Genomic DNA, 14,790 nt, shown 5'->3' with positions numbered 1-14,790 from the left:
TTTCTCACCATGGCTAATAAAACCATCGGAGGGTGCGTCCGGACACCCTGTCCGGATGCCTTTTGCAGGTGCAACCACTGAATCAAGAACCCCTTGTGTGTTGAGAATCACGTGTCCATCCATATAGCAGCAACGTGGACCATCGGATACGCGAGGCGACAACATTGGCGCCGTCTGTGGGAAAATTTGACTTTTTATTTTGATTCAGTCACTGGCAAAGATGGCCACACCTTCCCAAAGTCGATCATCTGGTAGAGAGGAAGAAGATAATCACGAATGGCGTCAAGCCATCGAAAAAAGACAGTTGGCAAGCGAAAAACAGCTAAAAGCTCTCCTCCAGGAGACGGAGAGGTTAAGGGAAGAAAACGCTGTGTTACGCATTCAAGCCTCAACATCAGGACCTCCTCGTCGTCAGCGCTCAAAAGGCCAGGTGGCAAACTCAAAGCCAGAGCCAGAATCAATATATCCTGGGTCAACAGGAGCTATCCCAGGAACGTACAACGCAAGGCACCATGAGCCACGCACACCCATGCCTCGAGCTCCCCGTGAGGAAAGCTCAGATTCCACTCATTTCTCAGCAAAAAGACAGCGTGATAGAAAATCACAGTTGTCAAGTTCTATGCGCGCAAGACTAGGCCCACAAGAGCCTGGGAGATCAAGGCCACCAGCAGCCACAACCCGGGCGCCACGCCCCGATCCTATGATCGCTCCCATGGTGCAGAACGTACCTCCGCATCGTGACCCCATGGTCACCCTAGCGATGCGGAACGTTCATTCACACCTAGCGGAGCGACCAGCCGGGAGAAACCTCCCAAACGAGCCACCCATTGGCTCCATCAGCAAAAGGCTGGATGACATGCTCTCCACGCCCTTTTGCTCTCATATCACCCATTACGAGCCCCCAAGAGGATTCCTCGTACCAAAGTTTTCCACATACGATGGGACCAACGATCCCTTCGACCACATCATGCACTATCGACAGCTTATGACGCTCGATATTGGCAACGATGCATTATTATGCAAAGTATTCCCTGCCAGCCTTCAAGGGCAGGCCCTCTCATGGTTTCATCGCCTACCTCCTAACTCTATTGACAATTTCAGGGACCTCTCTGAAGCATTCGTGGGACAGTACTTGTGCTCTGCTCGACACAAGCAGAATATCAGCACCCTCCAGAACATAAAAATGAGAGACAACGAATCCTTGAGGGAATTTGTGAAACGATTTGGCCAAGCCGTACTCCAAATAGAGGTTTGCAGCATGGATGCTGTCCTACAAATCTTCAAGAGAAGCATTTGTCCGGGCACTCCATTTTTTGAATCACTGGCAAAAAAGCCTCCCACAACGATGGACGATTTGTTCAGACGTGCTAACAAATATTCAATGCTCGAAGATGACGTGCGGGCAGCCACTCAACAAGTTTTGGTTGCCGGACGGGCTTCTAGAGATAACGCGGACAGGCATGCCAAGCCTCCAGACCGTCCAAAACCAGTTGACCGAAGACAGGACGGGCCGAGTCGTCCGAATAGGCCGCCCGCCACACCTCTATCCGTATCATACGAAAAACTTCTCCCAATGATCCAAGGGTTGTCCGACTTCAGGTGGCCTAGACCCCTCGAAACGGACCCATCCATAAGAGACCGCAGCAAGAAATGCGCCTTCCACAAAGACCATGGTCATACAACAGAGACGTGTCGATCCCTCCAGTATCTAGTTGAAAGGCTCATCAAAGCAGGACATTTAAAACAGTACCTCCGCTCAGATACTGGAGGAAGGGACGTATCTCAGCATCATAACTCTGAGGCCCCGAGGGCCCCAGTCGCCCCCAAGGCTGTGATAAACTATATCAATGGGGGCCCGTCTGACGAGGAATACGATTCCAGGCGTAAAAGGCAGAAATTGCTGCGGGCCGCGTCAATACGCGAGCGCATTAATTCCATCCGGCCGGGTCTTACTGGAGAGGGCCCTCGCCCCATAGATGGGACAATCATTTTCCCACCAGTAGATCCCACCCGGACGCTACAGCCACATCGCGACGCCCTCATCCTCTCTCTGGAAATAGGAGATTTTGATGTAAGACGTATCTTGGTTGATCCAGGCAGTTCAGCCGATCTAGTACAAGCATCAGTCATTGGCCATATGGGACACAGTCTCGCGGGTCTCGAAAACCCCGGACGAATCTTATCTGGATTCAACGGATCATCAACAACATCCTTAGGAGACATTATACTGCCGGTTCGAGCTGGACCAGTCACTCTCAACGTGCAATTCTCGGTGGTGCAAGAATTGTCACCCTTCAATATCATCTTGGGACGCACATGGCTTCACTACATGAAAGCCATCCCCTCCACATATCATCAAATGGTGAGTTTCCTCACCAATGAAGGGCAAACTGACTTGTATGGCAGCCAGTTAGCCGCTCGCCAGTGCTACCAAATAGCACGTGAAGCAGTCGCTAACCAGGAAGATGCATCTCCCCCTGAACCTAGCATTGCGCGCGACCAATAGCAATTATTGGGTCCGGTGGACAAGGATCCCCCGGTAGCAGATCCCTTACAAACAATCCAAATCTCAGAAGAGAATGATCACCTCACAAACATCAGTTCCCTCATGACACAAGAAGAAACCCAGAGCATACAGAATATCCTTCGAAGTAACCATGACATCTTCGCATGGACACATTCGGATATGAAGGGAATTCATCCCTCTATCGCCTCTCACAAGCTTAACGTCTTTCCAGCAGCCAGACCCATTCGACAGAAGATTAGACGATTTCACCCGGATAGACAAAGAGTTATCCAAGAAGAAATTAACAAATTATTGGAAGCCGGATTCATCAGAGAGGTATATTATCCGGATTGGTTGGCAAATGTAGTAGTGGTACCAAAGAAAGAGGGCAAATGGCGAATCTGTGTTGATTACACCAATCTCAATAATGCATGTCCAAAGGACAGTTTTCCCTTACCGCGGATAGATCAAATTGTGGATTCCACTTCCGGGCAAGGGATGCTCTCTTTCTTGGATGCCTTCTCCGGCTATCACCAAATTCCCATGTCTCCGGATGACGAAGAAAAAACAGCATTCATAACGCCACACGGCCTCTATTGCTACAAAGTCATGCCATTCGGACTCAAAAACGCTGGCGCCACGTATCAAAGATTGATGACTAAAATCTTCAAACCTCTGATAGGCCGCTCGGTCGAGGTATACATTGACGATATCGTGGTTAAAAGCAAAACTCGAGAGCAGCATATCCTCCATTTACAAGAAGTATTTTACCTCTTGCGAAAGTATGACATGAAGCTAAATCCTTCCAAATGTGCCTTTGGCGTGAGTGCTGGCAAATTTCTGGGATTTATGGTCAGCCAAAGAGGCATAGAAGTCAGCCCGGATCAAGTCAAAGCAGTCATGGAGACACCTCCTCCCAGGAACAAAAAGGAGTTACAACGCCTCACAGGCAAGCTCGTTGCGTTAGGACGTTTTATAGCCCGCTTCACTGACGAGTTGCGACCCTTCTTCTTAGCGATACGAAAAGCTGGAACGCAGGGATGGACGGACAATTGCCAAAACGCGTTGGAAAGAATTAAACACTGTCTTATGCATCCGCCCATCTTGAGCAGCCCCATGCCAAAGGAGAAGCTATATATGTATTTAGCTGTCTCAGAATGGGCAATCAGCGCCGTTCTATTCCGCTGCCCTTCGCCAAAGGAGCAGAAACCTGTCTACTATGTCAGCAGAGCTTTGGCAGATGTAGAAACCAGGTATTCAAAAATGGAGCTAACAGCCTTAGCTCTTCGAAGTGCTGCTCAAAAGCTCCGCCCCTATTTTCAAGCTCACCCAGTGATTGTACTGACCGACCAGCCCCTTCGTAGCATTCTACACAAGCCAGATTTAACTGGGCGAATGCTACAGTGGGCCATCGAATTGAGCGAATTTGGAATCGAATTCCAACCCAGATTATCCAAAAAAGGCCAAGTAATGGCCGACTTCGTGCTCGAATATTCACGAAGACCCGACCAGCACCACGAATCAGGTGAACAGGAGTGGTGGACTCTACGAGTTGACGGAGCCTCACGCTCATCAGGCTCTGGAGTTGGGCTCTTATTGCAGTCCCCAACTGGGGAACATCTGGAGCAGGCCATCCGGCTGGGATTCTCCGCGTCTAACAATGAAGCAGAATACGAGGCCATCCTGTCCGGATTGGACCTCGCTCTTGCGCTATCCGTCTCCAAACTCCGAATCTACAGCGACTCGCAACTAGTGGTAAGGCATGTCCAGAAAGAATATGAGGCTAAGGACTCACGCATGGCGCGATACTTGGCCAAAGTAAGAAGCACCTTACAGCAATTCACCGAGTGGACAATTGAAAAAATTAAGCGAGCTGACAACGGGCGCGCTGACGCCTTGGCCGGTATAGCTGCTTCCCTCCCCATCAGAGAAGCCATTCTATTGCCTATCCATGTACAAGCCAATCCCTCTGTCGCAGAAAATTCCACTTGCAACTCCATTGAAGCAAACCAAGCGGATGATCAAGAATGGACGCATGATATTGCAGAATATCTCCGGACAGGAACTTTACCCGAAGATCCTAAACGAGCGCACAAAATCCGGGTGCAAGCTGCCCGTTTCACCCTGATTGGGGGGCACCTGTACAAGCGATCCTTCACAGGGCCTTATCTTCGCTGTCTTGGGCATTCAGAGGCCCAGTATGTGTTAGCGGAGTTACATGAAGGAGTATGCGGAAATCATACGGGAGGACGATCCCTAGCACATAGAGCTCATTCACAAGGATACTATTGGCCAACAATGAAGAAAGACGCGGCAGCATATGTCCAAAAATGTGATAAATGTCAAAGATACGCTCCCATTCCACATATACCATCAATCGCATTAAAATCGGTCTCAAGCCCATGGCCTTTCGCGCAGTGGGGCATGGACATAGTGGGACCCCTCCCAGCAGCACCCGCCCAAAAGAAATTCCTTCTTGTCGCCACTGATTACTTCAGTAAATGGGTAGAGGCTGAAGCATATGCAAGCATCAAAGATAAAGATGTTACCAAGTTCGTATGGAAGAACATTGTTTGCCGTTATGGGATTCCCCAAATCATCATAGCTGACAACGGTCCACAATTTGACAGCATTGCATTCAGGAATTTCTGTTCGGAATTGAATATCCAGAATTCATACTCCACGCCACGTTATCCTCAAAGCAATGGCCAGGCGGAAGCCACAAACAAAACTCTAGTCAATGCCTTGAAGAAAAGGCTGGAGCGAGCCAAAGGGAAGTGGGTGGAGGAACTACCCGGCGTCCTGTGGGCCTATCGGACCACACCCGGACGACCAACAGGAAATACTCCTTTTGCCCTCACATATGGAATGGATGCAGTCATTCCCACTGAAATAGGTCTTCCTACTATCCGGACTGATGCAGCAAAGCAAAAAGATGCCGACACGGAACTAGGAAGAAATTTGGACTGGGCAGACGAAGTCAGAGAAAGCGCATCCATCCGGATGGCAGATTATCAACAAAGAGCATCAGCGCATTACAATCGAAAAGTCAGGCCCAGAAACTTCAAAAATGGTACGCTAGTACTTAGAAAAGTTTTTGAAAATACTGCTGAAGTAGGCGCAGGAAAATTCCAAGCCAATTGGGAAGGACCCTACATAGTGTCTAAGGCAAATGAAAATGGAGCCTATCATTTACAAAAGCTAGATGGCACTCCGTTACTCAGACCATGGAATGTGTTTAATTTAAAGCAGTATTATCAGTAGAAAGTGTACACAAGTGCAAATGAGAAAGAAGTAAGTTTTATTGATATGAGTAAATGTAAATTACAAAGAGACATCCGGACCACAAAAATATACAGAAGGAAAAATTACAGCAGAAAAATTGCAAGAAGATATAAACTATCGGGGAGCAGGTTTCTCATGGAGCTTCTTTTCTTCACTTGGAGGAATTGAAGGGGTATCTCGCTTTATACCGTTCTTCTTCATGCAGCAGCGATACCCAAAGATAAATGTATCATCCACTTGTCTCTGGTAATCCGCTGCAAGTTCCTCCCTTTCCACAGCAAACTCCCGTTCAAGTTCCTCTTTTTGCACATCCAGACGCAGCTGCAAGTCTTCCTTCTGTTTCTTTTCATTCAAAACTTCTGTCCGGAGTCGACTCAATTCATCCCTTAGCCGGGCTGCCTCACCCTCCGCCTCATGAAGGCGGCCCGCAGTTGATTCTTCTTGACCCTTTGCCTCAGCCAACTCCACCCGGAGGGCTTCATTTTCCTCTCGCATGGTGGATAGACTGGCCTCAGCCTCCTCCATTCTCAGACGCAGTTGATTTTCAATCTCTTGGTGCCGAGAGGAGAAGGTCCTCATATAGTCTGCGGTCTGCAGCAGCTGAGTAAAAAGAGCGTGTTGTTGAGACATGCTGCGGAGGCCCCTCACCAGCTAACACACAAACAAGAAAAGCAAAAACATAAATCATACTACAACAAACACATCAGTGCAACAAAAAGTCAAAAAGCAAAAACACAAGACAACGGCGTACCGTTTCTATCATATCAAACATCTTAGCAGAGGGCTTGATGGCTTTCCAGTCAGGAGTAATCTGCTTTAACTTAGCTTCCAACTCCGCGTAGCTGAAAGGGCTAGCGGGAGCGGCATCATCAGCAGATTGCTCCTCGGATGAGGAAGGAGAGGGTAGCTCGTGTCCCGGAATCGGAGCCCCCATATTTTCGTCCGGGCACATAGGTCCGGATGCATCCTCAGCCGGAATTATTGCCGGAACGGCTGAGGTCTCAGTAGCCATCTCCACCTCGCCTCCATCCGGATGAGCGTCATGGGCAGAAGCGCAACTAATTTCAATCTCTTGCTGCCGCTCTTGAAGCCGCTCAAAGAGTCCGGACTGTAGATCGCGCGTCAAACGCGGCTTCTTGAGGGGAGGCTCTTTCACCAGGACTATAGCCAGGCGATCCGGGTCGTCGGAAGGCTGACTTTGGCTTTCTGCCCCCGCTTCCTCCAACGGGGCCGTTTCAGCTGCATCCGGATTGAGGTTGCCCGGATGGTTGATAGATGCAGCTTCCTCAGCCACGTTGGCTAGACGCGCAGCCGCGACTAAGGAGGGACCTGAGTGATTCAACCCCGACATGCGCCCGGGGCCGCTTGAGATAGAATGCGGAGCAGCATTTACTGGCTCCTCTATCATTACTTCCCCCTCATAGGTAGTTTGTGGAGGAGGAAACTCCTTGGGAGGAGTGGGTTCCTTCGCATCCTTCCCATGCTTCTTCACCAGCTTCCCCCTTTTTCCTGAAGTTTTCTTCGGAGGGGAGTCCGGACCCCGCTTCTGTCCGGGAGCCTTCCGGATAGTGCCTTCAGTCTTTTTCTGATCTCTATCCTCCAGGAGCTTTCGCCGCCTTTCAGCGTCAGCTTCTTTAGCTTCCTGATAGAGGGGGAGCTCTTTCACTGTATAATGCTCCCCAGGCACTATCTCATCCTTTGCCAATTTCCTAGGAAGGATGTTGATAACATATTCCTGGGGCTCCCGGACGACCTCTGTCAAATTCCGCGCCGAGAGCAATGTTTTGTAGGCCCTCTCCTTGGGATCTATTTCAAATAATTTGCAGACACAGGCAAAGGATGCCTTTTCCACCCAATCCACAAGGTGGCCCCTCAATTCCAAACCTGCATTGTCAGCAACAAAAGGTGAGAATTCCGCCCGGAAAGATCAGAAAAAATCAGCAAAGCAAAATCTAAAAAAAAAAAAAAAAAAAAAAAAAAAAAAAAAAAAAAAAAAAAAAAAAAAAATCGCAAAACAAGATTACCCGGAATTTTTAGGGTATAATTCGGAGAAAAAGGCCTCGACGGATGCTGCGATAGCCCCGCCCATCCACCCCAGACTGCCACCAGCCCCTTCGCCCCTCCCTTTGTCGAATCTGGCAGTTCTGTCACCATTTGAAGGGAGGGCAGGTGAGCGGACACACTGAAGATATCATTCTTTGCTTTCTTCAGGGAATAGACAAAGAACACTTCCAGTAGCGTCAGGTCGAGGCTGTACAGCATGTTGATGATGCTGCATCCCATCAGCACCCGGACAAGGTTGGGGTGAATAAAGATGGGGGGAATTTGAGAGAAGTGGAGGAATTCCTTGAACAACGCCGGCAGAGGGAACCGGAGCCCCGCGTTGAATTGTTCCTTTGTGAAGAGGATAGCGTTTTTTCCACCTTTCTCAGTAGGCATAGCCGCCTCCTCGTTCACCAGGTCTATCAACACGTCATGGGGGATCAGGAATCGCTCCCGGAACTCCTTCGCATTTAATTTGTCTATCGCCTTTTCGCTAGCCTCGCTGACCCGGACAGACGAAACAGTCTTTTTTGGAGCCATTTCTTACCACAAAGCCAAAGCAAAATCTACACGCAAAAACAATGCAAACGGTTCAGACCAGGCAATCAGAAAATACACAAACCCTAACTCAAAGCCGTCAGAAAAACCCCTCAAAAACCCCTCCAAACAACAACAAAGTACCAACATTCAACAACAATTGCAAACGACTCGTCCAAAACAATGCCCAAGCAAGCCAGAAAGCAAGTGTAAAGAACCAGCAAACGCAACCAAAGGAACGGCAGTAGCAAAGAGATACGTACCAAATACAGCACCGAAGAAGAAGAACGGGTACCGCCTTGATACGAAATCACCAGCAGCAAACCAACAAAGTTGCGATACAAAAGCACTGGTACAAAAGAGCTTTCGGAGTCTTTTTTTTTTTTTTTTTCTTTTCTCAGAAAAGCAAAGGGCGTAGAAAAAGCAGTAAGAAGAAAGACTCTCAAGAGAATGCAGTAGGAAAAAATACAAAAAGAGGTACAGTACCCTATTTATAGCAGGACAGCCCCTCGGAAAGCCAAACCAACAGCCATGTTATCATTGAAACGACATATTGTCTGGGGATACGCAGGGTCGGCGGCTCGTCATAAAAAATGCCTTTTTGGCTTCCGCACCCCCACTCGCCACGTGGCCCAGTCAGACGAAGAGACTTCTTCAGTTTTCAAAAGCCAGTTATTTTTAACCCGCCCATTTTTTGGGCAAAATAGGCAAGTTAAAAAGGGGGGCAATGTAGGGACCCCTCCCCTTGGGAAACACGTGGCACGCAGCTCATAGTGACGCGTGGCACGTATTATCAGCCGGACCATCATTATCCGGATTCCCCTAAGGATATGCATGGTGTAGACATCCTATCCGGATCGCCTCAAGGAAAGGCAAACGACGTTTCATCTTCTCCTATCCAAGGAAGAGCAAACGACGCTGGCAGAGCGTACACATCCGGATAGTCTCCACAACACATCCGGATAGTCAGCATGAGCCATCCGGATATAAATCTTCTGGATGGTCAATTAAAGTAAAGCGAGTCTTACACGCAACCACAACAAGCAGCCATGGCCCACATCCCATCACCTGCAGAATGAGAAGACAAGAGGAAGTGACAGCAAGTCACTTCCCACGATCATTCTGCATAATCGCTTCCCACGATCTCTGACGGCCGCATCACCTACCATAGTCTCTGACAGCCATTCATAGGATGATAGTGCTCCTACTAACACCTATTGTCATCATCACAACAGAAAAGATCTCCTCACCATTAATGAGAGGAACAGTACCCCTGAAGCTGGATATATATACCTTCGCACGAAGAAGAAAGGGGCTCCTGGTAACCTCTTGATACCTAGAAAAAAGCCAACTGATTTATATATCTCTTTCTCACCATGGCTAATAAAACCATCGGAGGGTGCGTCCGGACACCCTGTCCAGATGCCTTTTGCAGGTGCAACCACTGAATCAAGAACCCCTTGTGTGTTGAGAATCACGTGTCCATCCATATAGCAGCAACGTGGACCATCGGATACGCGAGGCGACAACATCAATGACATGAAACCATTTCTTTCTCCAACCCCCATTGATGTAGAGAACAGCAGCAACTCCTAATAATACTACTACATAAGACGCCCCAAAGCACACATAGAAAATGTCCCTATCTGTCAAACCTTTTTCTCCTTCCTCAATTTCTGCTTCTTCCTCAGCTCTGCTGCAGTTTTTCCTCAACAGTGACCCACAAAGATAAGGATTTCCCACATAACTGTTTTCCAAGAATGTCCCAAACTGGGCTGTCATTTCTGGTATTTTACCACTTAAGTTGTTGTAAGCCACACTGAAAACTGCCAAGTTGGTTAGCTCAGTGAGTTCCCCAGGGATGGTACCAGTCAGGTTGTTGTAGGAGAGGTCCAAGCTCTCTATGCTCTTCAGACCTGAGAAGGCTGCTGGGATTGGCCCAGTTAAAATGTTGTGAGAAAGATTCAATGCGTGAACCTGGCTCAAGTTTCCAATTTCAGGAGGTATTGCACCTGTCAACTTGTTGGAAGAGAGATCGATCCCAGTCATGGAGTATAGAAAGTTTCCCTTGTAGAAGTCGGTCCTGTTCTTCGTCGTGAACTCGGCCATGGCCTTATCATAAGCTATGGGGTAGCTGTTGACATTTACTTGAGATAATTCAATGTGCTGGCTATGATACAGATATGATGAGAATCCTGAGCTTTGGAAATATGATATGATGGAAAATTTCCCAGATCGAAATCCAGTCCTGAATCGGATTTTGTTTAAGCAAGAAGGAATATGACCAGAGAGACTGTTGTAAGAAAGATCCAATATGGTTATCTTGGACAATTGGCATAACTGATAGGGAATTTTTCCCTGAAAATGGTTTCCTTTCAAGAGGAGAATGCTTAAGCCTGAGAACATGGAAATCCAATCTGGGATGCCACCAGATAAATTGTTATTTCTAATGTCTAAAGTTGCCAAATGCATGCTTCTAGTGAAAGCCTTAGTCAGAGGTCCTGTGAGATGATTTTCCTGCAAGTGTACATGAATTAATGAGGATGGACTAAAGCAGGATGGAAGGGAGCCGGAGAGACTGTTGTTTGAAAGGTCTAGGAGTTCAAGGGCATCAAGGGAGCAAAATTCAACAGGAATGGGTCCTTCAAGACTATTGTTGGGCATGACTAGTGCAGCCAAATTTGACATATTTCCAATCCACCCCGGCAGCTTACCGGATATGGAGTTGTGACTAACATCTAATCTCTCCAATCCAGAACTGTTGGACAGGTCTGGGATTTTTCCAGAGAAGTGATTGTCATCCAACTCCAAATGTCTCAAACTGGGGAGATTAGAAACCCTTGGAAACATTTGGCCATGCAAATCATTCTTTGAGAGTATAAGGTACTCCAGAGAGGGGCAACCCATGGCCAAGTCCTCGGGTATTCCTCCCGTGAATAAGTTGTTAGACAAGTCCAAAAAGAGCAATTTTCTCATACCACCGAAGGAAGGAATGCTACCTTCAAAGGAATTCCTCGACACATTCAGGAACATGAGATTTGGGAGAGAGACACTGATGTTTGATGGCATTTGGCCTTGCAAGAGATTGTTGGAAATATCTATTGCAGAGGTAAATATATGTGGACGATAAGGAAGGTGAAAATAGCCTGTAAGAGAGTTATTCTTCAAGTTTAGTTCTTCCAATCTTGTATTGTTCTTCATCAGCCAAGTGGGAAAATCTTCTTCCAAACTGCTATTCGAGAGATCAACTACTCTTAAATCATGCTGGTGGTGAAGAAAACTTGGAATGGACCCTGTTTTGAGTATGCAACTTGAAAGACGAAACACCTTCAGTTGAAAGGATGGAACCCAAGTTTGATCTTCACTTTCTAACAACAATGTGTTATTCCCACAGATGAGATCAAGCACCTCAAGCTTGGAATGCTTAGCAAAGGAGCTAATGGGAGGAAAAGTTTGGAAGACATTATGTGAAAGGGAAAGGAATTCTAGTTTCATGAGACCAGCAAAGAGAGATGAATCTAGGTTTCCTGAAAATCGATTTTTAGATAGATCCAATGCTCGAAGGGAGGTCAAGTTTCCCAAACATGGAGAGACACTGCCCTCAAACCCATTATCACTGAGGTCTAACTCTTGAAGGTTCCTAAGTTTGCACAAACCTGAGAAAAAAAAAAGGGAGCAAAATGAATGATTCTTTCCCATTTAGTATCAGCAAATGTTTTGAATCAAAATTCAAACTATTATAAAAGGTACCTTGAAGCGCGGTCTGTGAACCATTGATTCCATTGCTTCGCAAAGATAAGGCTTTAAGTGATGTCATTACTTCTACTATTTGCAGAATGCTGCTGCTGATATTGGTAGAAGACAAATCAAGAACCTCCAAGTTTCTCAAATTATTGAGCTCTGGAAGGGAAAAAGGAACAATTACAAGAGAGAAAGAAAGAGCAGCATTACAAAATTTATACTTAAGCTTACCTCTGAGTGTAACAGAACCTTCCAATTTATTCCCTCCAAGATAAAGCTCCTTAAGCAATGAGAGCCTCCCCAATGATTTTAGGGTGCTGATATTGAAACCATTTGTCTCCAGGTGTAAAACTCGCAACTTTCTCAGACTTTTGAGCCCTGATATCAAAGATGGAAAATTAGAGCTATCATAAATCATCACAGACCCAATTAAAGAGTTTCTTACACTAAGCAATGGGAGAGAATTCCCTTTGTATACCTTTGGTTGTTATAAAGCTTTCCAACAAATTATTACTCAAATCCAACTCCTCCAAGTTGTGCAAAGCAGCCAACTCTGCAAAAGCCAATATAAGAAATCATACAGAAAAGGCAACATACTTACCAGTGTTTGCAATACAGATCAATAGGATGCCACATGGAAGATGAAAAATGATTGGAAAAACTTGAATACAAACCTATTGACAATCAAAATTGAAATGGTAGACAGCACCAGAAGATATGAAAACATTGGAAAATACAATTCAGCAGAGTTATAGGTACATTTGAGGAATCTAGGGTACTTTCTAAGGCTATATCTGGTTCCTAGAAAGTATCAAGGAAAGGAAAAAAGAAATGTTCGACATAATATTTTTCTTCTGTTTGGATAATATGGAAAAGGTGAGAAAAAGTTGGAGAAAGTTTGGGAAAATGCATTACTCAATAATTAAGTCTTCTTTCCTCCAACTCTTTCATGGACAATCAAACAACAGAAAAATTTTATAATTTTATTTTATCTTTTCTTTCCTTCTATTTTTTCTTTCTATTTTCTTTCCATGAAATTTGCCAAATACCAAACATGGCTTCTATGCTTTAAAATGCAAGAATTGAAACAGGTTTCCTTAAATTGATGGGGACTAAGCTTAAGAAGTCCACCTAAGAAGAAACTTTACAGTAACTATGGACCAAAAAATATATCATCCAGAGAAGGATATTCAAAAAGGAAGAAGGGAAAATCAAATAAAATAAAAGAGGAAGAAAGAAATCCATTGTACCTTGAATTGATCCTTCCAATATGTTGGTACCTAGAGATAGAGACTTAAGTGATGAGAGTTCAGTCAAAGATGCGAGCATGCTGATGTCCAAAGTATTACTGCTTAAATCAAGGAGCTCCAGATTGTTCAACTTAAATGGTCTTTCAGAGCCTGCAGGATAAGAAAGAGGGAAAAGATTCAAAAGGAAGAAAAAAACTAAGACCTGGAAACTTAGTGGGAAAATTTTATACCCTCATCATCACCCAAAGTGGCCAGCATATTAGTAGATAAATTGAGTATTTTTAGCTCCACAAATGGACTAAACAAAGAGGCATTGATGTACAAATATTCCTGGGATGACTCCCTCGTATTGTTGAGAAAAAGCTTGAGTACTCGTCCTGTTGTGTTGCTACACTCAACCCTTTCCCATCCACAGCAGTCACTTTCTTCATCTTCCCAAGATGGAAGAGAAGAACAATCTGGAGAACAGAAGGCAGCTTTCAGCACTAAGAGAGCAATCCTCTCTTCATCTAAGCATCCAAAACACCCATAATCCAGTACCAGAAACAAAACTAAGAAGGCCCAAATCCCAAAATGCCTCTCCATGAATATAATAACAATTTGCAGATTACAGTTGCATTGTACTCTGACAAAAGTAGTTAAATAGAAGATACTTTGTGATTATCCACATACCTCAATTTAATTCTGTTGAAAGTTTCAACAATGGGAAATGCTGACAAGTAGTTCACTGGAGCATTTGAGTCATTTTTTCAAATGGGACCAGCATAAAAGATGTCCCGTTTGGGGCAGGGGACATCTAACATAAATGAGATGGCTCCACTGCAGCGAAAAAAGAGGCAACTTCCAGCGGCTGGTTGTACCAGTCAATAAATGACTGCACATCTTCAACCACCACTAAGTAACAGCGATGTATTTCCTGTAGTGACAGTTAGTACCAAAATTTATGACAGTTAGCAATGGTGTAAAATCACAGAGATGAGAATAAGATAGGAAAGACATTTCAGTTAAGAGACAGTCGGAACTTAGAGCTATTTTAATTGAATTACTAGCCATTCTCCTAGTCACCTACTTTTCTTTATGCATGTTGGATTATAATGGTGGTGTTCATATGCTTGCTTATATTTCAAGATTGAATTTAACATGGAGAAAAATCCTTTGGTATCTGGCTGTTGGGTGTTTTCAAGAATGCTGGAAAAACTGGAAATATATAGTTAAGGAACTAGGTGACATATTGACCAAATCTTCACCATACAGATTACAAAGCATTGTCACATATCAAGGTCTCAGCTGTGGACCAATGTAGTTTATGGATTGAATGAAGTTCTACATTAATCGAGAAAATTCTTGTCCTGGGTATAGAATTCCACATTTCTAATTTTGAATAGAGTAAGATTGTCGAAAAGTTTGAAGTTTGAATTATTCAAATAT

At 45.3% G+C, this 14,790-nt stretch overlaps 3 protein-coding genes across 3 annotated transcripts in view; 1 reads left to right on the top strand and 2 right to left on the bottom strand.

The window, feature by feature from the left end:
- LOC100261229 (uncharacterized) overlaps positions 1-14,790 on the top strand; it is an 89,520-nt gene that overhangs the window by 33,293 nt on the left and 41,437 nt on the right. The gene's annotated exons all lie outside the window — the stretch shown is intronic.
- On the bottom strand, positions 5,791-8,776 carry LOC132253626 (uncharacterized). The gene is made up of 4 exons (XM_059736268.1): positions 8,635-8,776; positions 7,816-8,400; positions 6,543-7,675; positions 5,791-6,442 (listed from the first exon to the last, which is right to left on the bottom strand). Exons 2-4 carry the CDS (start codon positions 8,372-8,374, stop codon positions 5,906-5,908), a joined length of 2,229 nt encoding a protein of 742 aa, XP_059592251.1. The 5' UTR covers positions 8,375-8,400; positions 8,635-8,776; the 3' UTR covers positions 5,791-5,905.
- On the bottom strand, positions 9,750-14,075 carry LOC132252546 (cuscuta receptor 1-like). Its single transcript, XM_019219486.2, has 6 exons — positions 13,593-14,075; positions 13,363-13,512; positions 12,591-12,665; positions 12,344-12,490; positions 12,122-12,271; positions 9,750-12,027 (listed from the first exon to the last, which is right to left on the bottom strand). The coding sequence occupies exons 1-6, from the start codon at positions 13,945-13,947 to the stop codon at positions 9,821-9,823; spliced, it is 3,084 nt and encodes a 1,027-aa protein (XP_019075031.2). The 5' UTR covers positions 13,948-14,075; the 3' UTR covers positions 9,750-9,820.

Source organism: Vitis vinifera, chromosome 4 (assembly GCF_030704535.1).
Source record: "Vitis vinifera cultivar Pinot Noir 40024 chromosome 4, ASM3070453v1".
Taxonomy (NCBI): domain Eukaryota; kingdom Viridiplantae; phylum Streptophyta; class Magnoliopsida; order Vitales; family Vitaceae; genus Vitis; species Vitis vinifera.
This window is presented reverse-complemented; position numbering and strand designations above follow the sequence as displayed.

Bases quoted from the DNA above. Each gene is read 5' to 3' on its own strand.
- LOC132252546 (XM_019219486.2), bottom strand. From the start codon at position 13,947: ATGGAGAGGCATTTTGGGATTTGGGCCTTCTTAGTTTTGTTTCTGGTA. The intron at 12,491-12,590 runs GTATACAAAGGG...CTTTGATATCAG, and splicing joins AAGCTTTATAACAACCAAAG to GGCTCAAAAGTCTGAGAAAG. The intron at 12,028-12,121 runs GTACCTTTTATA...TTTTTTTCTCAG, and splicing joins TTCACAGACCGCGCTTCAAG to GTTTGTGCAAACTTAGGAAC.
- LOC132253626 (XM_059736268.1), bottom strand. From the start codon at position 8,374: ATGGCTCCAAAAAAGACTGTTTCGTCTGTCCGGGTCAGCGAGGCTAGC. The intron at 7,676-7,815 runs GTAATCTTGTTT...CTGACAATGCAG, and splicing joins TTATACCCTAAAAATTCCGG to GTTTGGAATTGAGGGGCCAC. The intron at 6,443-6,542 runs GTACGCCGTTGT...TTTGTGTGTTAG, and splicing joins TGTTTGATATGATAGAAACG to CTGGTGAGGGGCCTCCGCAG.